This window comes from Pinus tabuliformis, chromosome 3_1 (genome assembly GCF_031772625.1).
Source record: "Pinus tabuliformis cultivar Carrire ecotype Pingquan chromosome 3_1, CPIR1, whole genome shotgun sequence".
Classification (NCBI taxonomy): Eukaryota; Viridiplantae; Streptophyta; class Pinopsida; order Pinales; family Pinaceae; genus Pinus; species Pinus tabuliformis.
In genome coordinates, this window is record NC_142301.1 from 48,866,765 (window position 1) to 48,894,243 (window position 27,479).

The 27,479-nt window shown below is 37.6% G+C and overlaps 1 protein-coding gene across 8 annotated transcripts in view; it reads left to right on the forward strand.

Annotated features, from left to right (window-relative positions):
* Positions 1-27,479, forward strand: part of LOC149185706 (uncharacterized) — a 398,327-nt gene that overhangs the window by 230,371 nt on the left and 140,477 nt on the right. For all 8 annotated transcript variants that reach the window (XM_089410782.1, XM_089410779.1, XM_089410778.1 and 5 more), the window contains one exon: positions 814-890. In XM_089410782.1, the coding sequence (XP_089266908.1) occupies positions 814-890 (77 nt within the window). The remainder of the gene's footprint in view (positions 1-813; positions 891-27,479) is intronic.

The window sequence follows — 27,479 nt, forward strand, 5'->3', positions numbered from 1 at the left end:
GTAATCTATAGCGAAGGATTCTTAATTGCTCTTTGTTTTTGATTATCCTCTGTTCCTTGTTTAAGTCCCGGTTTGAGAATTCTTGATTGTTCTCTCACCCTGATTCAAACCATTTCACCCTTCTGGCCCAAAGACCTGCACTGTACTCTACTATCTTGCCCTTTGAACATTCCCTTTAGTGAGTTAATTCCAATTCTGCTGCCCTTCTGTTGACTCCATAGCCCAATGGTCTAAAGACATCATTCTATCCATCTGTTTTAAGGATTCCACCATCCAATCTTTAATACAAATCAAAAACCCCCTGAACCTTCAGAACTAGCCTGAAATCCCAGCAAACAAAGTTAAATCATATAGAGAGAGCCCTCTCTGAGCCATAGGATGGCTAGAGCCTATGCTTAAAAGTTGGTTTGTGGTTACCTCGGTCATTTTCTTTCCTCTGATAACTTCTAGAGAAAATTCTGAGTGATAACAAGACGTTTATTGTTTCTTTTTCTTTTTAATTTTTTAAAGGTTGACTCGGCCCACTGGTAGGCAAGCCCAGCCAACTTTTCATACTCAGCAAGTCCTTGCTAACTTGGCAGAGTGACTGGTTTTGGTTTAATTTAGTTGAGGTAGCCCCTGGTTTGGACCAGTTTGGCAAAATGATGGAAGTGAAACTGGCCAAGGCAGTTTCACTGTAGCAGTTCTGATAGTATACTTCGTTTCACTAGTTCATATTAATTTAGCTGTTGTTATCATTCATAGTTTATGTTATCAAGGTTTGCTAGTAGTTGTTAAAGCTAGATGATAAATATGGTCTGCCTTGTTTTGCAGGTATTGGGCAACATACATTGGCTCAAATTAAGCAATGGGCATCCTGTCAAAATCTGACACTTCCGAGAGCATTGCAGGTAAGGTCATCCAGTAACTCCAGAAGATTACTACATCCCATCCATCGTTTCAATCTAATTCAGATTTTCTCATTTTTGTTTTAAATTAACCATTGATGTTTGCTTGATGGCATATATGTGTGTGTATTCATGAAATTTCACAGGTCACCTGCAGTCTAGTGAGGCAAAGGAGTGACTCTAGGTGTGTTAGAAAAGTAAATGAAGATTTGTCTGCATGTCCACACTCACTAGTAGTCAAGTCAATCAACTGTGATTGATATGACCATAGATGAATTAGGTTCAAGCATGGTTTTTATTGGCTTATTTTTCTATTTACAGTCTTACTGAAGAATGAAGAGTGTAACCTGGGCATAAGAAACCCACATGTAAGAATCCTTATTGGGATGCCAAATACTGTTTTGTTAAAGAGCTTGTAACAAGAGCATTGGAAATCAACCAGATCTAGAATGTTTGTGATGTTGTATGTGCTGTGCTGTAAAGGAACATGATTTTTGGAACTGAAAAACAGTGAATGTGAAAGGGATCCTTATGAGATTAGTTGTAATCTTAAATACCATAAATATGATTTTGTTTCCTCTGTTGTCATTATGCAATTAGAAAACTTATCAAAAGAACTTTGAACTACTATAACCTTATGTGACGACTCAACTGTTTGAGAACGTAAGTATTAAGCAGCTGAACATTGCCTCTATTTGAATATACATTCATGAATTTCAAGGAGTATGTGCGAGACCAATCAAGTACTGTCGTCATCCTTATTTAAATGTTGTCCTGTTTTTGCCTGAAGTCAACAAAGCCTTGTGCACTTTCACCAAACATCCAAAAGTGGAGAGGATTTGCAGATAGCAGAATACCACTTGGTATCTCAAGTAAATGATATAATTGTCTTCAAATCTATTTGATATCCTTGCAAGTCTAGTCCATCTGTGTTCATTAGAGTCAGCCTCTGTTCTGTCCATAGATGTTCGTTTCCAGTTACTTTGATGATGAAACCCATTGAACATAATTTGCAACTTGCATGGATAGGTTGACTGTATTGAAGCCTTGTTAATTCAAATTATTAAGTTATGAACTTATGATAAGTTGACTATATTTCACGCTGAAGCTGTCAAGACAATGGATTGATTAATTTTCTGAACATCGTATATAGATCTGTTATCTGTCGTACCTGTACCCAGTATTATCAGTTCAGATCTGCTTTTCAGGGACCATACCTACTGGGAGACTAGTTTCGACACTTTCCAGTGATTCCTTTGGGATATAACAGTGTTGTTTTGTGTACCTTACTGTGTAAGCTACATTTTGGGTGCATACCAGCTGTGGAAGATTAACTTGCAGTGGTGAGTTGCTATTGTTGAGGGCAAACTATTGCTTTGGTATGCTATTTCCAGCTTCAGCAGGCTGCTGCTTTCCTTGCTATCTTTATCTTGATGAATAAGACTGCTTTGTGGTGAGTGGATTAGACTGAGTTAGCTGCTGTTTGTTGCATGTTCAGAAAGCTGGTCTTGGTGTGTTTTAATGCCACTCGAAAAGGATCTGTCTTCATGCATATTGCCAATACTGCCTCGTCTGTTCATAACATCTGAAGTGCTGCTGTTAGGATGTTTATTTGACAAACTGATAAGCAATGGTTGAGAACTGATTTTGTCCTCTTTGGGTGTTGATTTTTGTGAGTTATTACTAGTATCAGGGCGTTGATGTTAAGCCTTATTTATATGTTACTTGTATTATTAAACTATCCCTGTTCCTGTATCAATATCAGTATTGTGCTCTAATATTTATCAGAGTGGAGATGCTATTTTTGGGTTTTTTTGCATGGGGTTAGGTGCTGTTTTCTAGGTTAATACCAGTATGGTAAGCACTTAGGAGTTATTAGTAGAGGCAGTGCAACCATTTGTCATCTCTCGTTGTGGATATTTTTAGTTATGAAATTAGGTATTAGGTGTAATTAAAAATTAATGTTATCCTCAAAATATGTACCACAAACCTATAGGGTACAACTTAGTCAAGTAGGTACAAACATGGTCCAGTCAGATTGGTTTGGCACTGAACTGGGCAAGTCAATGTACGGCTTGGCCAATTTGGTATTGTTACCCATCAAAAGTGGGTAACCCATAGGAGGAAAATTTTCTCCTCATTTTTCAGCCAGCCTGCCAGCAGCACTATGATGGCCCACAGATAGTGTTAGATTAGAGCTCTCCACTTATGCTCCAGTCAATGCTCTCTTCCATCTGGCATGCTCCTTGAAGGAAGGTGGGTCATCTATTGTAAAATACATTAACCATTTCTATAATTATGCACTTTCATATAATGTTTCGGGGCATTCTAATATGGATCACAGGCCAAGCCAGATGATTGACCACTCTTGATTGTACCCTTCTTTCCATGTTTCATCTAGGAGGTTATCCTTTGCGCGTAGTCTAGTGTGACCTCTCCTAAGGTCCTTCCTTCAGAAGGGACACTAATAGGAGGTACTGATTGAAGTAGCATGTCCAAGGTAATCTACATTTACCATGTTCCATGTGTCCCTAATTATCCACATCCATTCTTTGAGTTGATTATCATTTATCATTGGAATTGGCCTGTATCCTTGATCTCTGTGTCAGGGCCCAGAAATTTTTCCTAAGAGGTTGATGCAATTGAAAGAGGGATAAAAGCATATGAAGCCACAAAAATAGAATGTAAGAGCTGGCTGGGATATAGTAAGCACATGGCCAAAAGTGTAGCATGAGCTCTATCCCCCTCGTTAGGCATCACCTAGTTCCTTAGCATCTCATGCTCTATCTAAAGGAAAATCTTGGATTGTCCCAACCTCGATGAGTGAGACACTACTATATGTTTAAGTGGTATTGGAAAAGCACAAAGGAAGCTATGTATCCCAAGCTATGCAAGAAAAAAACATAAATCATTAAAGTAGAAGGTGCACTAGACGGGTGGAAAACGCAGGTGGAGGAAAGGGGTAACTCACAGCTCCTCAATTGTTCCCTCATCACATCATTCCACTTGGGGTGTTGGACTTCCATTAGCTGGTCCCATGGGTGTGGCATAGTCCTTGAAGTCTTTACTAGTCAATGATCAAATCATCGCATACACCTATGGATTGATTGGTCTACCTGGGGCCATAGTTTTAAAAACCACAGCTGAGTTTTGAACCAACCACCTATCTAACTAGGATTTGAACCAGAACTAGATCAAATTGGATTGAATTGGATTCAACAAACAGGAATTAGAAAAAATACATAAAATAATTAATGTTTAATAAAAAAGCTGATTTTTAAGATTACAAACCATGATTCCAAACCATCGGAGACAAAATATGGAAAGTCTTCTCATCTATATACCATGTAAGGGTGCATATATCAAAATGACACTTAGTGCAAATTGCAATACATATCAATGGTATCATCAACAAATTACATAACCAATGAGGTTCTAAATGGCCTCTAGGAGTCTAGAGCCCAAAAACAATGCTACAACTTAAGCTACTAGTCCACTAGCCTACCACAAATTACTTATCAACATGATCACTCATAAATGCATCACCACTACTACAGATGAGATCATTGTTGAAAAGTGTAACTAGGTTCGGTCTTCATAATGACATGTGTAATTGTGATTTTATGTAATTGATGAAAAGAAGAAAAATTAAATTATTATTGTAATGGTTGACTCATGGGTTTCATGAGCAAGAAATTTTATTTTTAGTGATGGCTCCTGTTGTCACACAAAATGTCTAGGCACCATGATAATGGCTCAGATCGGGGGTTGTCACCTTGATCCCCAATCTCTCCATTTAAGATGTGTCCCTACAACAGGCTAAGGGGGGTCCTATGGAAAGATGGAATGAAGAAGAACTAGTTGGGAACCAATCAGTTCGGGAGACATAGTGAAGTGATCAAGTACTTGATTAAGATTTAACAAGACTTATAGGATTTGATTAGATTTTAAACGATTGATACCAATGCCTTATGGAGTCAACGATCTTGCTAGGGAAATTAAGACCAAGTAATCGATTAACAATTGCTGCTTAGATGAATGACTATCTTATATGAAATGCAGATCCTAAAACTAATGTGAGCTGCAAGAATCTTGGTTAATTTTAGTTAAATGATTATTTAAATGTGAATCCTTCAATCCTTTCTGTGTTGAGCCTGATTTCGTAGTAATTGGCAGAGAGAAGATAAGGCGAAGCACACTAAGGTGTGATTAACGGTACCTCTCTTGAAAATCTAACATACCTGGTGCCTCCAACGCTGCAGAGAGTTGTGGCTCTGACGACTGCAAGGTCACCGTTTTAAGTATTTCTCAAGCAAGGATTGATGGGTACCTATCTCTCTATCGACCAAGCTTATGCTTGGAAGTAAATTTTAGTTATGCAGAACTAACTTAATATGCAAACGCATGAGATGAAGTTAGATTCAAAGATGAAAAGTGCTTATGCTATGATTTGATTTAGAGTTATATATCAAAGCCCTTAATTATCAAAATGAATGTTCACTTCCATAGACAAAGATTGAAAGATAAACTTCTTAGCAATATCACAATTAGACCACAAGCTTATTTCAAATTTTCTAGATTCTTTTAAATGCAATTATAGCTCAAAAAGAACACAAGCGTCTTCACAAATTAATATTAGATGCTCGAAAAATACTCAGTTTATGAAACAAAAGATACGCATTTTATCACAATTCCATGACAGAGTACTTAATTTTCAAAAATTAGTTTTTAGGACAGCAGTAAGAAAAACTTTATGACAACAACAATATGACAATGAAAACAGTAAGCTATCAATGATATCTTTATGCCAAAGATCTACCGAAATTTTTCCAAACTTGCCCACATGAATTATCAAAAGTAATTTCAGCCTGTTATGATGTGATTTCTAGAATTATATCAGATCTGAAATACTTATTACAGCCATAAATTAAAACATGAAATAAGTCTAATGATGAATGCCCAACTCAAGAAATTAATCCTTAAAGTATTAGACAACTTAGGAACTGATTTTAGGCTAACCCACATGAAATTTTTCCACTGTTATATTTCGGACTTCAGAAACAGAATTATTCAGAGATAACAGTCACCCAAAATGTAGATCTAGGCCAAATTCTTGATACACATCAAACATAAATGACCTATTAATGTATTTAGCAATTTTTTTAGTTAATTTCAAACCACTTAGATGTGTTTTTCACCACTATTAGAAAGGTATATGACTGCTGTAGCAAACAGTGAGGAAAACGATGGTTTAGAGATCAAACCCTTAGGCCCTAGGCCTTGAAGATCACTTGCCAAAGTTGCCAAAAAAATTTCAATACTTGAAACAATTTTTTTTACCAATTTCTCTACAAAAACCCACCAATGATTAGCTTAGAAAATCAAATATTAAAATCATAAATGGAGCAAGGGGAATCTAGGGCCAATGAGAGCTAACACTAAGCCCAATAGAACTAGCGTTGGGCTAGGAGAAGGCAAATCTGAGCTTAGAAGCCCTAAAACTTGAAACCCTTGTTCTGAAAAGAATTATTTTGCTTCAGATTTATTGCAAAATCTTTAATGGCTGGCCTTGCAAAAATATTTGGGACAAGATACTGCCCTTCGGAGCCTAGATCTGTCTCAAAACCCCCAGATCTGCTTGAAAAAATCTCAGATCTAAAAATTTGCTTGGCTGATTTCCCAGATCTATTCTTGCAAACAATATTTGAGCCCAGATCTTGCCCTTCAGGGTCTAGAATTAGTTCAGATCTGAAGATTTTCTTGGCTGATTTCTCAGATTTATTTCTGCAAACAATCTTTGAGCCCAGATCTTGCTCTTCAGGGTCTAGATCTAGCTTAGATCTGAAGATTTTCTTAGCTGATTTCTCAGATCTATTCTTGCACAATTGAAAAAAAGAAAACCCAATACCCAATATGTACAAAAATAGAGAAAATCCCAAAAACCCAAGTGTTAAAATTCAAAATTATGTTACAAAATTTTAGATCTACACAAGTAAATAACAGATCTATACAAATAATTTACAGATCTATCAGATTTGAAGAGTATGAGTCCAACTCCACTCCCAGATCTGATAATTTAAGGCTCTTAATCCAGATCTATCAAAATTTCCATAAAATATTTAAAAAATTTTGAAATTTTAGAGAGGTACTAGCCCAAAAACACTCTGCAGAAAAAAAATTTATTGTTAGATAAATCCTGAGGCTTATATGAAGTAGGCTCTTCAGAAAATATGTGTTGAGAGTTGGCTGGTCCAATCAAAGACTATCCCCAAACGCTCAATGAGAACCTGAGAGATCTTCTGCAAACACTAGATCAACTATCAAATCAAGTAGAGACATAGAACAACAATAAAATTCTGAAGAAATAGAAATACCTGCTACTTCAATCAAAATTAAAAATGTTACCCTAGATCCAACAAACTGAATAAGATCCCTGTATTTAGATTACTCTAAGAGAGCTATTGATTGACAATTTTCACATAATATTAAACAGAAATTAAAACAATGCTACTATAAATTCATGAAGAGGAACACTACAGCACGTTGAAACTCCAAAGACTTTTGCATAAATTCAAAAAAATATACAAGAGAGCTTGAGAGCTTAGTACACGATTCAAAGATCAATTGAATTGATTGACAAATGACTTCCTATATAAAGATAAATCCTCCAACAGCTAGTTCGAGTGATCCTCGTCAAAGCAATATCGACCGTTGATGAGGATCAAAATTTCTTTTAATCTCATTTGTCGAAATTTTAAATTCTTGAGGAAATTTGATTTTTTCAATTAAATGCATTTTAATTAATTCAAAAATTAAAATTTTGAATTAGTTTCCTCAAAATTTTGACTTTGACTTAACCCAAGGACCAAAGGCTTAAAATTTAGCAAAATAATTAATTTACCTTGGTCCCGAGACCTCTTAAAATTTGAATTTTAAGGACTGACGAATTTTCCCTATGGAGAATTTAACTTTACCCAGGACCTAGAACTAATTAAATTTTTGGCGTAGGATTTTAATTAATTTTTTGGCCAAAAAATTTAATTAATTAACCTATGAGGGGATAAATTATTTTTTCCAACCCTCAAGACACTTTATATCATAATTTTCATATTTTTACATCATAAGAGGGAAAACCCATTTGAAAAAGACCCTCAGAGACTACCCATTTCTGCGACACAAATATAATCCAATAGACCAAGCAATTTGTAATAAAATAACCTAACCAAATAGTTATGATTATTCCCAAATCACTTTTACATAGACTCGATCTATAACACTAGGACTTGCCTAAGATTCCAGTGACAAAATCCATTCTGGCTTTGGAGTAATGCTGAAGGAAAACTCTGCAGACTATTCGAGAATGGATCGGTGAGACAAAGAACCTCCTGGAATGTAGATCATCACCAGAAAAGTAGGTTTACCTAGGCAATTACATACACGACACGGATCTGCTGAGATTATTTACATTATACACATGCAGAATGGGTTTACATTATAATATGATGATCAGACTAATGATGATAACTAGACGACACAAAAACATCGATCAGGCACTATCCCTTTTGCGGAAAAATGGAGTGTACTGCTATGGGTTGTTGACACGTAGTGGTCAACAGCTCCCATTGTGAGCCTTTAGGATTTGTCATCTAGTCATCCAAGTCAATTTGAGTCTATGACATGCATGAAGGACCCTTCTTGGGCATGTTACATTTTTGTATAAGTCATTAAATGTATAGGAAGGCCCTCCAAGACCAAGCAAAGTCTCCTCCAACAAGTCGGCTTCAAGAAAGATACTAATATCTGCACCAAAAGACACATCGACTCCCCTACATGTCAAGTCAGCTAATTATCTAGGGCAAAAACTATAAATAGGGAAGCTCGACATTATTTCAGGATCAAATTTTCAGTGAAGATGTTCCAAAATCCAGAAGTGCGAAAATCACCTAGAAGGAAGCCTAACAATCAATGAAGGAAGAAGGAAGTAGAGCGAAGTTCTTAGCTTCAGATTTGGGTTTGTTTTAGGGTGGATTTGCTGTCACATGTGCGAAGAAGAAGCTGCAGTAAGGCCGAGATTCAAGGTAACCGAATTGGGATAAGTTCAAGTCATAAGGGAGGCCGAGACAAGCTAGAAGAAGACCCTATCCAAAGCGAAGAAAGTGAAAGCATAAGATAAGGTCTTGTACATGAGATAGGGTTTCTGAATTAGGATTGCAAACCTAATTCAAGGAGGCCGAAGATTTGAAGCAGAAGGAGGTTGAAGTGGAAGAGGAGCCGAGAAAAGGGGAGCAGAAGGCTGTCTGTCATTGTCTACGGATCTCATCAAGGGAACTTGTCTTGGTCTTGGAGTGGCAAATAGGTCAAGGGTCTTGGTCTTGGTATTTTTCAATTTGAATCTCTATAAGAAGAAGATTTTGTTTGAGTTTTCCTTTCAAGTAGGAGAGGTTTTGGCCTTGGCTGATATCCTATATTCTGTGTCTCTTGTCTCTTTATGGTTTATACATTGGTTCAAGGATGTACCTTGAACATATTATCCCCTTTAGAAGTAGAAACCACCTAATAGGATACTTGGTTAACCGAATTTGGAGTTAGGAGACATTGGCACATCCCAAAGCCCATTATGGAAGGGTAGGCCATTATGAAGTCCCCACCTGTGGTCTTTGGTTGGTAAGCTCATTTACACGATTTCTCTAATGAATTGTTGTACTGGAAGGCTAGGGGACGCATTGGATCTTATGCAGGATTGCAGATGGTCTCCGTCTTGGGTTTGGTTTTCCTATACAGGGTCCTAATCCTCCAGAGGGCTACATTGTCACATGTAGAGTGTGTGGTGAGAGCCATGAGCCTCCACAGTAGTAGACAACACTCCATGGATCCTTGAGGATGGTTAGAGATGCTCGAGATACTCCCATTGGACGAAGAAGATGCACCTAGTTCACCTTTGCCCAACCGGCCCCATAGATGTACCATGCACTTGGCAGTTGACACAGGACTTGTAGGATGATGTGGCATCCCTTACACCATTATCAGAGCCTTTGTAGATGATCTACAAGCATCTTCGATTCATTTGGAGACCCATGAGGTTATTATTTTGCCCCCACACCCATTCAGAGCACCACAAGCTTATTGTTTGGAGAACAAGGGGCCAACCCCTTTTCCATCACTTTTGAGCGTCCTACTCTTCATTATGGCACCCATGGACCTCATCAAGCCCCTTACAGGGCCTTACGACATGTATTATTCATCATTTGACCTCTTAAGAGGCATATTCTGTCATTTGTGAGCTAGTTTGGTGGGTTTGTCACCAAAAGTTAGATTATTAGCACAATATTTTATTTTTGGGGCTTATGTAGGCCATGGAGACTAATTCGAACTCCTCATTAGTGTATAAATACAAGTGAGATGGGTTCATTTTCTCATCATCACTTTGGGTTGGATCATTCTTCTCTCTTGAGAAGTTCAAACTTTTTCTTGGAGGATGAATTGGAGCTTTATGGATGAATTTTGATGTGTGGATTTGGTTTATCTTATGTTGGAGCTTCTCTATTATCAAATTGTGGATGGTTGGATATGTTCTATTACATGTAAGTACATGCTTTTAATGCTATTATTGTTTTATTTTGTCATATACGTTGGATTGGGATTTTCGCTATTTTTAGGGCTGATTGTTGCATGCATTTACTACTTAAATTGTGGAATTTTGTCTCTATATATAGCATCTCTCGATGTATGGGCCGTATGATTTGAATGAAATCTCCCAGGGATAATTCTACTAACGAATTCATCTTGATAAGAAATCACCTTTAGTACATCGAAGTATAAAAGTTGCAAGATTGCTTCTGTTTGACCTAGAAGGCTAGCGAAGTAATCTTGAGGCCTCCTTGACTAAAAACCAAGGTCCTCATTCATATTTATCATAGACTCCATTATCCCAAGACTAAGGCACTGATCTACCAAGAGGTGGTAAGCTAAAATCAACTCTTTTTCACCTTTTCCTAGGTCTAGCCAAGTTGGGTAACCTAGGGCATTATTTTCCTGGCAAAATAACCATCCAAAAAGTTCGATCTCCTAGCCTCTCCTGCGCTGTTGTTTTCTCAAAGCCTCCTCCAATTTTGAAGCCATTTCAATCGTGGAGTTGTGAGAATAACCAAGCCCTAGCTCTGAGATCAAACTTTGCCCTAGTATCTCCAAGGCTAGTGCCTCATAGGATCAACTCAACACCTTTAAGTGAATATTCTTTCTTTGATCCTTTCCCCTTCCTTGTCTGGGTTAAGAACATCATCGGTTGGTAAACTCTTACCTTCTAACGTAGGCTGGGTCCACTTGGTCCCGTATGGTCCCATTCATTTGAAAAGACAATTTTTCAAGAATTGTTGATTTGGGGTAGCATCGGATGTGCTCTAGCCACAAAATTTGGTGGAGAGCTTGGGGCACATGAAATCTCCAATACCCAGAAAGGGTTTGGGCAGATTCTAAATAGATCAGGAGATATTAAAATAATTAATATTTATAATGGAGTCCCTAAGTCTAAACTTAGGGAAAATAAAATATTAACGTGTATTAATATGAATCTGTGTTAGAATGGTCCAAAAGACATGGATCAAGCCAGATCTGATCTTAGCCGTTGATTAGGGACTTAATCTTGGCTGTTGAGATGTTAATAGAAAAAGTATAAGAGGAGGCTTGAGGGGCACTTGGAGAACAGACTGAGGAGACCAGTCAATTCATTTTCTGGAGCGGGGTTTGCTGAGAAATTGAACCAGTGGTCTGGAGAGTAGACAGGAGGTTGCACTGACTTTCCCACATTGGGTTTTTCTGGGGACATTAGTCCAAAATAACCGTGTCAATGTGTGCATATTTTTGTTTCTGTATTACGATGTGATATCTGCAACAATATTTATTTTAATGTTAGTTGAAGTAATTTCATGAATTTCTTATGATGAAATAAGTAGGAAAAGTAAATCAGTTGTTGCAGTGATAGAATTTTCACATGGTATCAAAGGAAGTAATCAGAGACAGAGAGGGAAAATCAGTTATGGGTCGAGACCACGATGCAGAGGCATCCACCTCAGGGGACTCACGCAGATTTTAAGAAGATTGCACAAGAGAAAGAGATTTCAATTTCTCTATGTTGGCTTCCAGGTTGGAAGAAGTGGCGTGCATGACTAGTGCTGCATCATCAGAAGTATGTTATATAGACAGTGGAGCCTCGTGGCATATGACGGGAATCAGGGAGTGTTTTTCAGAATATTGAGAAGAGAAGATGAACTTTCAGATCACCATGGGGAACAAGGCAAAGTGTACTCCAGTAGGAAAGGGTACCATAGTTTTTCAAAGAAAATCGAGAGAGCGGTTTCGTGCCACAAATGTGCTGCATGTGCTAGGATTGGGGATGAACTTACTTTCTGTGTCACAACTACAAGGCAAGGGCTATGACGTCTACTTCATTAAGGAAAAGGTATACGTCAAACATCTGAGTTGGAAAAAGAAAGTGCAGATCGGGGTCAAAAGGAATTGGTTGTACAAATTACAACTAGAATCTCTAATGCACTAATAGGCAATCATGGGGGCAAAGACTTGAATGAACTATGGCACAGAAGGATGGGTCACTTGCACCATGGAGCTCTAAAAATTCTCAAGAGCACTGTAATAGGAGTTCCGGTTCTGAGTACGGAACGAGATGATGTATGCAGGGGATGCGCTCTAGGAAAGTATGTTAGGGCGACATTTTCTAGGAACAACCACAGGGCCAAGAGTGTACTAGGATTGATACAGTCAGATATCTGCGGACCTATGTCCATCAAAGCTCTTAGCGGTGCCGAGTATTTCCTTACTTTCATTGATGACCACTTGAGGAAAACATGGATCTATTTTTTGAAAACCAAGGATGAGGTTTTCTGTGGAGAATCTGACAAGTAAGAAAATAAAAGTCTTGCGCTTAGATAATGGTGGAGAATATGTCGATAAGGACTTCACTGATTTTTGCGCTAAGGAGGGCATCTAAGAGAGTGGACAACTTCCTACAATCCAGAGCAAAATGAGGTGGCAGAAAGGAAAAACAGGACTATTGTAGAAGTAGCTAGGGCCATGTTGTATGATCAGGATATGCCAAAATTCCTGTGGGCAGAATCATGCAACACAACTGTCTACGTTCAGAACAGGACTCCTCATAGGCTCATCGAGCATTGGGCAAGATTACTCCAGAGAAAGTCTTCACTGGGAAGACACCTGAAGTTGGTCATTTCAGGATATTGGTAGTTTGGCATATTGTCGCATACCTGAAGAAAAGAGGAAGAAGCTGGATCAGACTGCAGAAAAGGGGTATCTGGCAGGATATAGCGAGAACGCTTAGGCATACAGGATCTATCTTCCAAGGAGCAGGAAGGTAGTAGTACGATGAGATGTAAAGTTCATGTAGGACAGAGCTTTCAGAAGATCTCGCGAAATGCCTTCCAAGGAGCAGTCGAAAGAGGATCCATTGGTCATGCCTCTTCAACCAACAGAATTGAAGAATCCTTCCTCAGATCGGGAAGATTCTCAAGGTGAGGAAGAGGAGCAAACATAAGCACCTGTTGGCAGAGGAAGAACCAGCAAGAAACTTCGTCAGATTTTGCATAATGCAAAGAACTTCATCGGAGAGCCGACTGTGGAACATGATGATTAGTTCTCCTGTGGGCCGAGATGATTCATTCTTTGTGGCGACTGTGGAGCAGGATGATTAGTTCTCTTGTGGGCCGGGATGATTCGTTCTCTGTGGCGATTGTGGAGCAGGATGATTAGTTCCTATAGGCCAATATGATTAGTTCTCCGTGGCATCCACTGGACAGGATGATTTGTTCTCTTGTGGACAGGATGATTAGTTCTCCTGTCGATGCATCCTACCCATGTAGTCTGGGACTCATGGGAAGTACCTCTCATCTGATCAATGAGCAGGGAAATGAGGATAGGGACCATAGTAGTACTATCGATGGACGCATCGCTGTATCTACCATACTCCCTATGCTAGGATGACCTCCATTGATCTGGGATCAATGATACTGATCTGAGATCAGTGAGAGTGGTTCACACTCTGAGACTGACTTTGGGTCAGTGGAGGATGGTATGATACATCCTCGATCATTTCTTCTTCTTCATAGTTAGAGCAGAGCAGAGCAGAGCAAAGCAGAGCAGAGTGGGGTCAAGCTGTACAGGACAGTGCATTTGATGGATGGATAGTAGCGATGGTCTGACGGATTGTAGATGAAGTTCTCCCTAGTTGAGAGGGAGTGTTAAAATTGGAAACTAGGGCCAAACTCCATGTGGATCACCTTATTTATGGCTTCTGATATTTTTCCTAGATTCCTCTCATCGAGAGGTGTAGGATTGATCTAAAGATCATCCGATTTCGATAAGTATTTATGGAGATATGAATTTTTTATGGACAAATTGTCAAGGTCGTCCAACAAACTTATGTAGGCTCAGAAGCCCAACAATCATGTCTATTCAACCTTAACGTTTGCATATAAATACAAGGAGCATTCTCCTCATTTGGACAATTCAATTCACTCATCTTCTCTCTCTCTCTCCTACGCATAAAAGGAGCCTCTCTCTCTCTCACACGTGGCTGAAAGGAAGACGTCCTAGGGCAAGGAAGACGCAGAAAGAAGGACGCTAGGGCAGCAAGTCATCTCTTTGACCAGCGTTGACCTTCCAGAAGTGCGGATTGGGTGTGGTTGCCTCTCCTAGGCAGGCCGCAATTTTTGGCATGAAAATCAAGGTGATCTAACCTCTGGTTTGACTGGTGTTGACTGCCCTAGTTTAGGGCTGCAAGTTGACTTCAGAAATCTACAAATTGACTGAAGTTTTGGGTCTGTTCAAGGGCTGTTTCTTAAGGTTGTTCGAGGACAATTTGACAGGAAATTGACCAAGTATTTTAGAGGTCAATTTCAGCTAGTTTAACCAAGTTTGACTTTGCTGATCTAGGGTTTGATATAAAATTACAGAATTCAGATTTTGTACTATTTTTCTTTGCTGAACTATTGAAGATAAAAGAAGATTTGATCAAAGGGTCTCCCCGCATTGGGGTTTGTCCTTAGGTAGCCGCCACATCTTGTGTCTCGTCTTGGCTTGTTTTCTGTTGATTATTTAATGTTCTATCTGCACTTTACTTAGTGTATATGTGATTGCTAATCTCTGGCTAATAAGAAGAAAAATAAGTAAACTGCTCTAAGCATAGAACATACCATAATTTAACAAAAGGACATCATCAAAGACTCTTCAAAGATTACTGAAGATTACTTCATGCCCCTTCAAAGATTACATCATGCCTAAATCTTCAAGTCTTATGGGTTCTTTCTCCAAGGTGAGCAATAATCTCATTGGGGCATCAAACTATCTTGCATAGAAGAAAAGAATTGACTTGATACTCACAAAACAAGAAGTAATGGAATATGTTACTGGGGAGATTACTGAACCTGAGAATGATAAGACACAAGAACTAGCAAAATACAAGGAAGGGGAAATAAGGGCATAGAGGATCATAGTGGAATCCATCAAGTGTTCTCTTGTTCCATTCATTGGAAACTTGAAGACTTCCAAGGCTTTGTATGATAAGCTAGTGAATTTATATTTGATAAGTACAACAGGTTAGAAGATGTCGTTGAGGAACATTTGTACAAAATGAAGAAGTCAAAGGATGAGGATGTGGCATCCTTCCTCATGCGAGTCTCTCACTGATTCTAAAGTAAGCATATATGTACTAAATGCATTTCCACTAGAATGGAGCAGCTTTGCAACAAACATCTACTTCAAGAAGGATTCAACTCCCTTTGATGAGTTGTGGACGTAGTGCATACTGGAAGAATCAAGGATCAAGGTCAAGGATGATATTGGATTAGATGAGCAATCTCGAGCCTTTCTAGCTCGAGTCAAGAAGATGAAGAAGGGTAAGTTTGGTAAGTCCAAGAAGAAAGACATGTCCAAGGTTCAATGTTTCAAGTGCAATGAGTTTGGACACTTTAAGTGGGATTGTCCAAGCCTATAGAACAACAAGAGAAAGGAAAGGAGTGAAGCTCATGTAGCCAAGGCAGTGGGAGAACTTGAGAAGAAGGCAAGGAAGGAAGAAGTGAAGGATCTTTACTACTAAAGAAATTCACCGACTGCCAGGTTCTTTGTAAAAATTAATCTTTCTTTTGGATAATATGTTTTGCATAACACCATGGAAAATAAGCATATGATAGTAACATGATTAAGTTGCTTTGTAGAGATCATCTAGATAGATGGATAGATAGACTATTTTGCATATTGATCATTCAAACATTTCTAAGATTGTGTTAGAAGAAGTCATCTTGCTTAAGTGGATCATCATGATCCTGGAAGAACCATAATTATGAAAGGTTTTTGTTGATTAGCACTATGACAAAGGTTAGTAGACATTCCATGCAATGTGGAATCCATACTGGGAAAAGGATGAAAGAATGTAATGGGTCAGGATGCAGGCTCTTTGTGAGATATATGGATAGCTAGATGATCGGATGAAAGCATAGGAAAGCATGTTGGATATAAAACTCTGGGTAAGATTCATATGTATAGAATCTTGTGGAAAGGAAGTTGGTCATAAAATATGCTTAAGTATATGTATATATGATGCTTGAAAAGGATAGGATTTGACTTACTTAAGGATGTATAAAGAGTTTAAGATAATCATGATTAACATCCAATATAATCTTTGGAAGACAAGTTGTAACTTTGTAATCAAGTTTGATCCTTGGGCACGCTAATGCATGAAGGAAGATTCATATGGAGATAGACCACGATGATGTTATGGTAAGGTAAGTCTAATTTTCATTATTGTTGGTTATCTGGTTAACATTTTATTTTGCTACCTGGAAGGATGTTGCAGGAATGCATGATGATAGTTGAGGTAAGTTTGATTGTATGGATGGAATATATTGAGGGAAGCTCAATATTTGGTACCTGGAAACTATGAAGACAAGATATGTTCATCTTGGTATTGGATGGTAGCAGTACAAGAAGATAACGTGAAGGTCAAAGATCACTTTCGAAAGGAAGCTATGATCAGCTTGAAGTTTAGGAAGGCTCCATGCAATGCCTTCATGTTGAAAAATGAAAGTGATGAGCAAGAAAGGTGACCTGAAACCTGTCATAAGCTTGAAGAGAGAAAGTGACTCCATGATACCTTAAAAGAAAGAAATCTTAATGATATAGAGGAAAGAGGGAGTCGGGCAACTATGAAGAATTGGTAGCTAATACTCTTATGAAGACAAGCTGTAAGGCTTGTGATGATGACTTCCCAAATAGAAAGGAAGTCCAAATCTCCTCTATTATGAGAGGTAGTAAAGAAGTCTCCTTGTGTAGGAGCAAGGTTCTTTCCTCAAGATTAAAGGAGAATAGAGATGCCCTCTTCAGTTGAGAGGGAGTGATGTTGGACATGACATGTGCATTCTCCTCTTTAGGTGATGAAGATGGAATGGCTGAGGATTAGATAAGCATCTGTGGTTTCCTTGAGGATAAAATGTCCAAGAAATGAAAGGGACCGACACACTTTGAGGACGTGACAAGTATCCAAGAGAAGAGTGGTCAAAGAGAGTTGGAAAATCAGAAAGGCAGAAATATTTTCCCTTATTGATAATTACTTCTGATTAGCTTGAGTTATTATTCTCTTTCTTATGTTCTTCTTTTGTCTTAGTTCATCATACAATTACCGAAACCAAAACACGAAGATCAAGAACACCAGATGTAGGCGCACAACCAAGGCGAAACCCCTATATAGGGGAAAATCCAGTCAAGGACTCTTCGTTCAGTAATTGAAGATGAGATAGACTAAGAGCCTAGACCAACAAACCTTCCTCCACCAAGTCATACCTCAAACTATACTTCCGACCTTCAAAGATCAGCTGCAATAATACTGCATTAAGGCTGCTTCAATACTGCATCAGTACTACATCAAAGAAAATTTTTCAACCTACTGCATCAGAATTTCGACCTAGCTTCAAAACTGCAATTTCAGAAATTGCAGCCCTCATGCAGCTTCAATTCCTTCGCACGTGTGAGATAAGAGAGAGAAAATTTTGACTTCCTTAGCAAGATAATGACCTCCTTCTCCTTCACTAACCCTTTCCTTCTTCTTCATTGGAATTCGTAACTTTTACTTCTTCCAGCTACGGAAATTCGAACTTGTTGAGTGATCTCCTCCAAATGAGTCGAGTTGCTGTTTATATATAGTCCTTGTAGGTGATCGAATTCTTCCTTTGAGGCCGACTTGCCCCTTCCTTGAGGTCGAGTTGGTGGAGGAGGCCTAATTGACCTATTTTTTGTTAAAATAATTTCGTTCTTTGACAAATAAATCCCAAGAAGGGTTCTTTACAATATGACATGGACAAGGACACTTGACATAAATCCTAGAAGCCTTCAATGGAGGCTTTGACCTAAAAATAATTGACCGAAGCATGAAACCCATGCTTTAATAAGTCAACTTATATAATTATAAAATTTCTTTTTCTTTCTTTTGATAAATATATTACATTATGACTCAAGTGCAATTATGAAGACCAATACTAGTTACATTCTTCAACACTCACTCTTAACTAGGGAGGTATTCATAGTTACCTATACATAAAGGTACATGGAAAATCTCCAAAATGAACTAAGAAGAGTTCTGACACACTTAGTGCCTCGGACTATATACCTGACCAGGGTTATCTATCTGGGTGGGACTGCAATGGACAAAACTTTCAACCAGTCTAGGTACCATCAAGCTTACTAACTAAGCATCAACCCAGGGATCTAAGTGCGTATCGAAGGTTAGAGCTCTAAGACCAACACCACCCTCCCTCTTCGGGATCTAAACATCAAACACACATAATCCGACCAAATGTCCTCCCAAGCATTTGCCAGTAGATGCTTCAACTCTCCCTAATAAGCTAGATATATCCACTTGTCCAAGCATGCTTCTAGAGTGTTTGACCTTTTTATGGAGAGATTAACCTGTACAAACACATACTCCAATCAACAATAAACTTTCAAATATACAAACAAGTAAACACAAACCCTTAGGGACCTCATTCATTCAGATGTTGCTTATATTATCATCAAGTTAACCGTATGCAAATTGTCAGAAGCTTTCTTCTACTTTATATTGCACATCTATTTATTCTCTGATTCCTTTTACAAGGTATCCATCATAATATGCCCTCCCTCTCAATTGGGGAGATGTACTCTTTTCTACGAACCATGCTTCCTCTTAGGGAGATTAACTACTTTCTTCTTCCATGACATCATAGAATCTTCTATGACTTTCATTCTTTCATATGGTATCAAGGTCATCTTCCTTCATCATGTTTATATGAGCATCTTCATCATCTTGAAAATTGTGTACCTGGAAATCCTTCAATAGCAGGTACAACAAAATACAAGTATACAAAAGTTTGAAGTTAACCAAAAATCAAGTCATTATAATGGAAGCAATTTTAGACATCAAATACCTAAACCTAGTTAAGAGACACATATACTAGACATCAACTTCTTGCTAGGGTTTTGTCATAAACCCTAGACTTCATCATCAAGACTTCGAGCAACTCAATCAAGATATCAATTTCATTGTATCTAGGGTCTCACTATTACTTTCAGAGATATATGACAACTTCTTTTATGATATATTGCAAACCCTAGAATCCATCTTCGAGACATAAAGCCTTAAATATCAATTCTATAATTCATACAAGGGATCAACAATTTTCAGAATTTATATGTTAGTCTCTACTAGGGTTTGTTGCAAACCCTAGATCAAAACTAAAACATATTGGAAACAATATCATTATTTTCTAGAATATCAATCTTCTGCTAAAGTTTGGTTACAAATCCTAGAATTCACTAACTATGAGCATCAATAATTAGGTTAGCATACTCACATATACATATCTAGGATTTCATAATCATGCACTAGTATATCACAACAATATCACAAACATTAATACATCAAAATTAGGTATACAACAATTTCATTTAGACTAGGGTTTTGATCAGACTAATGTACACCTAGAGTTTCATTCCTAGAATCTTACTTTCAAGGGCTTTGTTCACAAACCCTAATTCACCAAACCCCAAAGATCTAGGGTTTCAATACATGGCATAGACATTGACAACAAATCCTAAAGAGCTAGGGTTTTTATCATAACAATACAAAAACATCAAAAGAACAAGAATTCTAGATTTCATCAACAACCCTAAGTAGTCTAGGGTTTCATAATCACTAATGACACACCCTTAGGTTAGGGTTTTAGAATGAAGCTTTTTAGGGTTCCACAAGAATACTAATATAATGAGGGTAGATTCAATCTAATAATTAATCACCTTAACAAGAATCTCTATGATTCAAAAACTTAGACATAACGATGTCAGTAATGTAAAACAAATTTGAAAGAAGAATGACCGTACCTTTTGCATGAATAGAACTTTATAACAAAGCTTATAGTTTAAGACATACCTCGAGTTGTTCCTTAACATATGACATCAATTCTTGAAAGGCTTCCTTTGCAACATAACTTATTCTATGCTTCAAGTTTATCTTTTGAAGTATCCTCAATAGCTTTTGTGTATTTTGCAGGCCTTCCTAACCAAGGAAAATGTAAAGAAAAGGCTATTAGGATACAATACAAACACATCCTGATAAGACAGGAAAACCAAACATAAAAGATAAGACAAGGAGTAAGATACTTATTTTTGTCAAGATGATGAGGGCTCTCTCTTAATCCATTCTCGAGAGATACCTACAATTTTATAAAAATGAAAATTTTTCTAACAAGATATGTTAGGCCCTATAATCTCTAGAAATAAAAACATAAAGGAAAACAATTCAAAACAATGATAGGGTTATGTGAGAGAGAGAGGACTTAGTAGTATAAGTCCTAGACTTCTGAGTCTTTGGTCTTGTTCTTCTTTGGTGGATCTTCATCAGAAACATTCACATGTTTCCTCTCTGTTTTCTTATTTCTTGGATTCTTTGGACATTGGCTTTTGTAGTGACCCATCTTGTGATAGTTGTAACATTCAATCTTGGATAGATCCACTTTCTTCTTTGGTCCTTTGAACTTCTTGAAGGTTTTCTTCTTTTTGTGATGAGCAAAATAGACATTTGAGGTGCTTTCTTCTTCCTCCTCCTTGTTGTTTACTAATGATATTCCAGGTTCTTCTTGACCACATGCATTCCACATTTGTTCAAATGTTGGAGTATCCTTCCAACTGTTAAGTCTTGATGCAAAGGCACTCCAAGATTTTGGTAGTCTTAGAAGGGAAGTAATTACGAGCTCCCTTTCAGGGACAACTTCATCTATTGCTTGGAGTTCATCTGTGATTTTAGATATCCTTATAAAATATGATGAAACGGTATCATCATTTGTCATCTTAGCAATTCTTAGCTCATTGTTGAGGCTTCTTAATTGACCAATGTTCTTGAGTGTGAATAACTTGGAGAGAGCCTCATACATTTCCTAAGCGAAATTTATGTTGGATATGTATGGAATTAGGTTATCCTTAACTCCATCCACTATCAGGTTCATTGCCACAATTTGATTTCTCTAAACTTTACTTTCTTTGCATCACTTGATTCATCAGTAGACTTCTTGATTTTTCTTTGTACGAGATCCAAAACTTTGTTCTTTTCGAGAATGAGGTCTATCCTCTTTTTCTAGGCCCTGTCGTTGGAGGTTCCTTTTAATTTGTTTTCTCCTTTCATTGAGTTTGTCATAGTTCCTGTAGATAGTAGGCTTGTTTCTTTATATGATTCTTTTCCTTAATGACCTTTCTTTGATTTCCTTTTCGTTAATAGATCTTCGACCTGCTTTTCTCCTTCTTCTTCATCTTTTAGCTTTGATACCATGTTAGAAAATAAAAAAAGGTAGAATATTTTTCCTTATTGATAATTATTTGTGATTAGATTGAGTTATTATCATCTTTCTTATGTTCTTCTTTTGTCTTAGTTCATGAAGCAATTATCAAAATTAAAACACAAAGATCAAGAACACCAGATGTAGGCACATAAACAGGGAAAAACCCCTATATAGGGGAAAACCTAGTCAAGAACTCTTCAATAATTCAAGATGGGATAGACCAAGACCCTAGACCAACACACGTTCCTCCTCCACCAAGTCAACCCTCAAACTGTTCTTGCAACCTTCAAAGATCAATTGCAACAATACTGCATCAGCACTACTTCAATACTACATCAATACTACATCCATAGGGAATTTTGAGGTCTAAAATGGGCCTCCTAAGAAAAATGTACAACCAAAATAAACTTTATAAGAACCAATAGGATTCAAGATGATGATGTCAACCATGGGGGATGATTTGCCATTTTTGGAGTAAAAAAGTAAAAAGATTAAAAAATAATAAAATAATAAAACTACTTTTTCAACTTATCTCTCTAAAGTTTTACTAAAATTTTTAGCAGGAGTACTCATTGGATGCAAAATTTAATTCCTCATCCAAGGAGTACCCATGTTGCATACTTTCAATGGACCCTGCTACACGAAAAATGAGAAACACATGAAAAAACGTTATTGTGCATCTAAAGTATGCAACATAGGTACTCCTTGGATGAAGAATCAAGTTTTGCATCCAACGAGTGTTTCTACTCGAAATTTGAGTAAACCCATAGGGAAATAAGTTGAAAATACGAGTTGAAAATATAGTTTGTTTAATTTTTCCCTCTAAAATTTGATGATGTAATCTAATATTATTTTATTATTTCCACTATTATTTTATAATATCTTTAGGAGGCCCATTTTAGACCTCAAAATTCCCCTAATGAAAGACAAATTTTTGACCTATTGCGTTAGAATTTCGGCCTAGCTTCAAGACTGCAATTTCGAGCCTCCTTTAGCTTCAGTGCCTTCGCACGTGTGAGATAAGAGAGAGCATTTCGACTTCCTTATCAAGATAATGACCTCCTTCTCCTTCGCTAGCCCTTTCCTTCTTCTTACTTGGAATTCATAACTTTTATTGCTTCCAGCTACTGCAATTCAAACTTGTTGAGTGATCTCCTCCAAATGAGTTGAGTTGCTTCTTATACATAGTCCTTCTAGGTGATCGAATTCTTCCTTTGAGGCTAACTTGTCCTTCCTTGAGGCCGACTTGGTGGAGGACGCCTAATTGACCTATTTTTCATTTAAATAATTTTTTTCTTTGGGTTCTTTACAATATGACATGAACAAGGACACTTGACATAAACCTTAGAAGCCTTCAACGGAGGCTTTGACCTAAAAATAAGTGACCCAAGCATGAAACCCATGCTTTAATAGGTCAAGTTATATAATAATAAATTTTTTCTTTCTTTCTTTTGATAAACACATTACAATATGACTCGAGTGCAATTATGAAGACCGATACTAGTTACATTCTTCAACAAAGAGGACTAACATTCTTTGAGGACTCAGGATTGGAGATCCAAGACAAGAATAGTCCTAGAAGGACATACCTTGTAGACATCCGGATGGGGTGTGTTTCTTATAGAGGTAGTGTAGTATCACACGTAAAGCCTCCCAACATAATGCTCTTAATTAAAGAAGAGCTTGTCTAGTTAGGCCTTAGAGATAGTGTTGGTCATGATGTTGATGCTTAGAATATGTCTTATCAATCCAACTCTTCTTGTGAGAACTCTTCAGTTTGAGATATGATGTTGTACTAGTTTTACAAGTATGAATAACTCCCTAGTTAAGAGGGAGTGTTGAAAATGTAACTAGTTTTGGTCTTCATAATTGTTGTACTCATTTCAATATGTATCCTATGTAATGAACAAGAGAAGAAAAGAAGAAAATATTATTATTAAAGCATGGGTTTCATGTTCATTACTGATGGTCTTCTAGGTAAAAACATGTTCTTTGTGCTTTTAAGGTTTGTTAGGTCTTAGGATTTATTGTCTTGAGTCAAAGGAGTCAACATCATGTTTATGAGACCCTTTCGGGCAAAAATATATTTGTAAAAATAATTATTTTTGAGTCTAGAAAGTCCTGGAAGCACAAAATACAAGTTGGCCTAAAGGAGGGAATTCAACCCCTTGAGAAGGCTATATAAAGAAGCAGTGCGACCTCATTTGGACACACTCACTCATCAAGTTCGATCTATCAAGAAAGGGTTCGATCTGAAGTTGGGAGAAACAGAAAAAGAGAGTGAAGGTCAAGGAAGAAAAGGAAGGATGAAAGTATCTTGTTTTGGGCTCTATCTCTCTCACATGTGCAAAGATCTAGGGTTTGTGGTGCTGCAGGAGGAGGCCGAAATTACAGGTTCGAGTTGCAGTAGGACGAAGTATAGAGTCAAGGAAGAAAACCTTATATTGCCCTCATTAACCTTGGGAAAGTTGTCTTGCTCTAGGTAGGTCTCAGGAGATGGCTAGATTAGGTTTTTCGGAGAAGCTGCAAGGATGAAGTTGCAGGATTAGTTGTAGTAGTGTAACTGGCAGGTCGAAGTTGCAGTTTGAAGTAGTTTGGTGCAGAATCAAGGAAGGACTTAAGGAAGGTTTGACTTGGTACTAGGAGAAGGACTTGGTCTAGGGTTTGGGTCTTTGTGTCCCATTTGAGCAGATTCTAAGAAGAGAAGAGTTTACGAGTTTTCCCTAGTTGAGAGCCTAATATCTGTCTCCTCTATTGTTGTTCTTGATATTGTTTGTTGAAAAGATCTAACTGAAGAACATAAAGAAGATAGATAAGATTTAGAAGAAAGTGTCGAGGTTAAGGAAAATAAATATAATAGCTGCTACTAACAATTTTTCAACAACAACACCAAAAATTTTGCTTCTTCGCTTGCATACCTAGGTTAGTGTAGGAAAAATCCTCAACCCTGCAACATGTGATCTTAGTGGCAAACTAAGAGATGGGGTTGTCACCTAATCTCAACTCTCTCTGTTAAAACTCTTTCTCAGTTAAGCTAAGGGAGGTGGTCCTTAAAGAAGGTTAATGAAGGAAATGTGAGGTTCTAGGAAACTAAGGTTAGAAGGAGTTACTTATCAAAGATGACGCAATTCCAAGATGTAAACAAACACATAAGTATATGAGCAATAATCAATGATATATTCAAAGTATAGACCGTGTTAAAATTTGGGTACCAGAGGACAAGTGGTTCCCTAAGGCTTTGATCTTTGGCCTAGGTAAAAGTGTTCAAATTTATTTATACTTTTATTTTAAAGTGACTTTGTAAGTGGTAAAGTCAATTTAATTTATAAGTGACTTTATAAGTGGTAAAGTTACATTCTAATTTAAAATTGACTTTATAAGTGGTAAAATTACATTCTAATTTAAAGGTGACTTTATTAAAGTCAATGAAGAATTAGAAAGTGAAAAGGCGACTATGGAAATAAAAGGCTAAGTGGGTCTTTATTTAAGTGGGTGAGTTAAAAAAATAGAAAGTGAGAATTAAATACATATTTATTCTCATTCCTAGATCTAAATGAATCTCAACCATTAGATCTTAGGGTAACCCAAAAGGTCATTTAGAGAGTAAAAGGAGAAGAGGAGAAGAAAATTAATTCATTCTTTCATGAGCATTTGAGAGAGAGAAAAGAGAGCAAGGAGAAAATTTCTGAGTAGTGAGGAAGTGAAGGAGAGCAGCAAGAAGACATTTCAACATGCATCCTGTTGACCTCTACTGGTCAACTACCCATGCAGTACATCCCCCTTTTTTTGGCAAAAAGGGGCAGCACCTGATCAGCATGTCCGTGCCATCCTGCCATCATCAACAACTTGATCTTTTTGATTGTAAACCCAGTCTGCATGTATTGATTGTAAATAATCTTAGCAGACATGAGTCATGTATGTAATTTGCCTAGGTGGACCTAACTTTCTGATGATAATCTACGTCCCGGAAGGTTTTTCGTCTCACCGATCCACGGATCGGCAGAGTTTTCCTTCAAATCTGACCCCAAAGCTGGGATTGATTTTGTCATTAGAATTTTAGGAGAATCCTAGTGTGTTGATCTGCTAGATTATAGTTGTGTCGCAGAACTGGGTGATTTGTGAGGGTCTATGTTAAAGGGGGTTTCTCCCTTAAGATGTAAATTGTAAAAGTCATGATGTAATGTGTCCTGAGGGTCGAAAAATGTTTTAAATCCCCTCATGAGTCCTAGGTCCTAGGTCCTAGGTGATGTTTCTGAAGGCTTAGTTCGATGATCCATTTTAAAATGAATTAAAAAATTAAAAAATGAATAAAAATAATAAAACAATAAAATAAGTAAAAATTAAAAAATGAAATAAAAATAAAGCAAAAACCCTAACTAATAAAATAATAATATTTTAAGTGAATAAATCGACGGATGAGATCAAGAGATGTCTTGATCCTCATCAACGGTCGAGATCATTTCTACATGGATCACTCGAACTAGCCGTTGGAGGCATTTCCTTTAAGTAGGGTGCTAGGGGTCATTTCAGTTTATCTGATCTGTGAGTCTGTACTGAAAAAGCTCTCTTGTAATTTGATTTTCTGGTTAATAAAAAGACTTTGGGGTCCAAATCGTGCTGGTGTTACTCTTTGGAATTGCTGTGAGATCTTAAATTTTCTGCATATTTCAGTTTTCAACCATTAATCGTAGCTTGTTTTTAGAGTATTGTGAGCACATGTATCTTGTTCACTTGCTAGGGTTTGAGTGTTTCTAGGGTTTCTGAAATAATGGCAGGTATCTCCATTATTTCCTGAGATCTAGCAGCATTCTCTCTCTCTTTGCTGATGGTTGCTTGAGATGTGCAGGAAAACCTTTTAGTAGAGAATATTGGTGGGCGTTTGGGGAAGTTCTAGGCTGAACCAGCCGACTCCCACAGGCTTTTCTTTGCAGAGCCCAGCTGATTTTGGCCCTGGGTTAATCATTTAAAATTTATTTCCTGTTTTGCATGAGGGATTTTTTTTCTGTTCACAGCAGAATTCAAATTTTCTGATATTTCGAAAGTATTACTGCTGTTATTGCTAAATCTGGCATTTCAGGGGCCACAATTTGTACATTAACTAGCTGATCTAGGGTTTCAATCTTTTGCTTTAATGCAGATTTAACATTAGGGTTTTTGTTTTCTTGTATTTGCAGGTATAGGGTTTTGAGAAATTGTTCAGGATTTCGGAGCTGGGAAGATTGAAAAATTTGTGATCTGGATTTTAAGCACTATCACTCATCCTGTTGCCACTTCTGCAATACTGCTTCAGGCCATACTTAATCCTTGCGTTGCATCTTCTCTTTGCCGCCATTACATTTGCATGCTTCAGTCCCCCCTGCGTTCTTGTGCCGTCATCCATTTACTTCGCAACTACCGTGCACACCTGCAAACAACACAGGCCAGGCATCGAAATTTTTTTTATATAAGCCGGCAGCAGGGTGTGGCTATGCAGCGTGGAAAAGGTTCAACAGCCTTTGACGTGATCTGATCAGCAGATGTTCCATCGAACCTGCATCCCAAAATTTACGACCACCATCACTTGCGTTTTTTCAGGGTGGGCATCAGAAAGACGTCTCTGCTTGGTTTCAATTTTATCTTTTCCATATACGCACCACCAACTCAGCTGTTGATTCACGTATTTGTACCAAAATCCTCAAGTACGCGCAGTAGCAGGTCAAAATTCTTCATT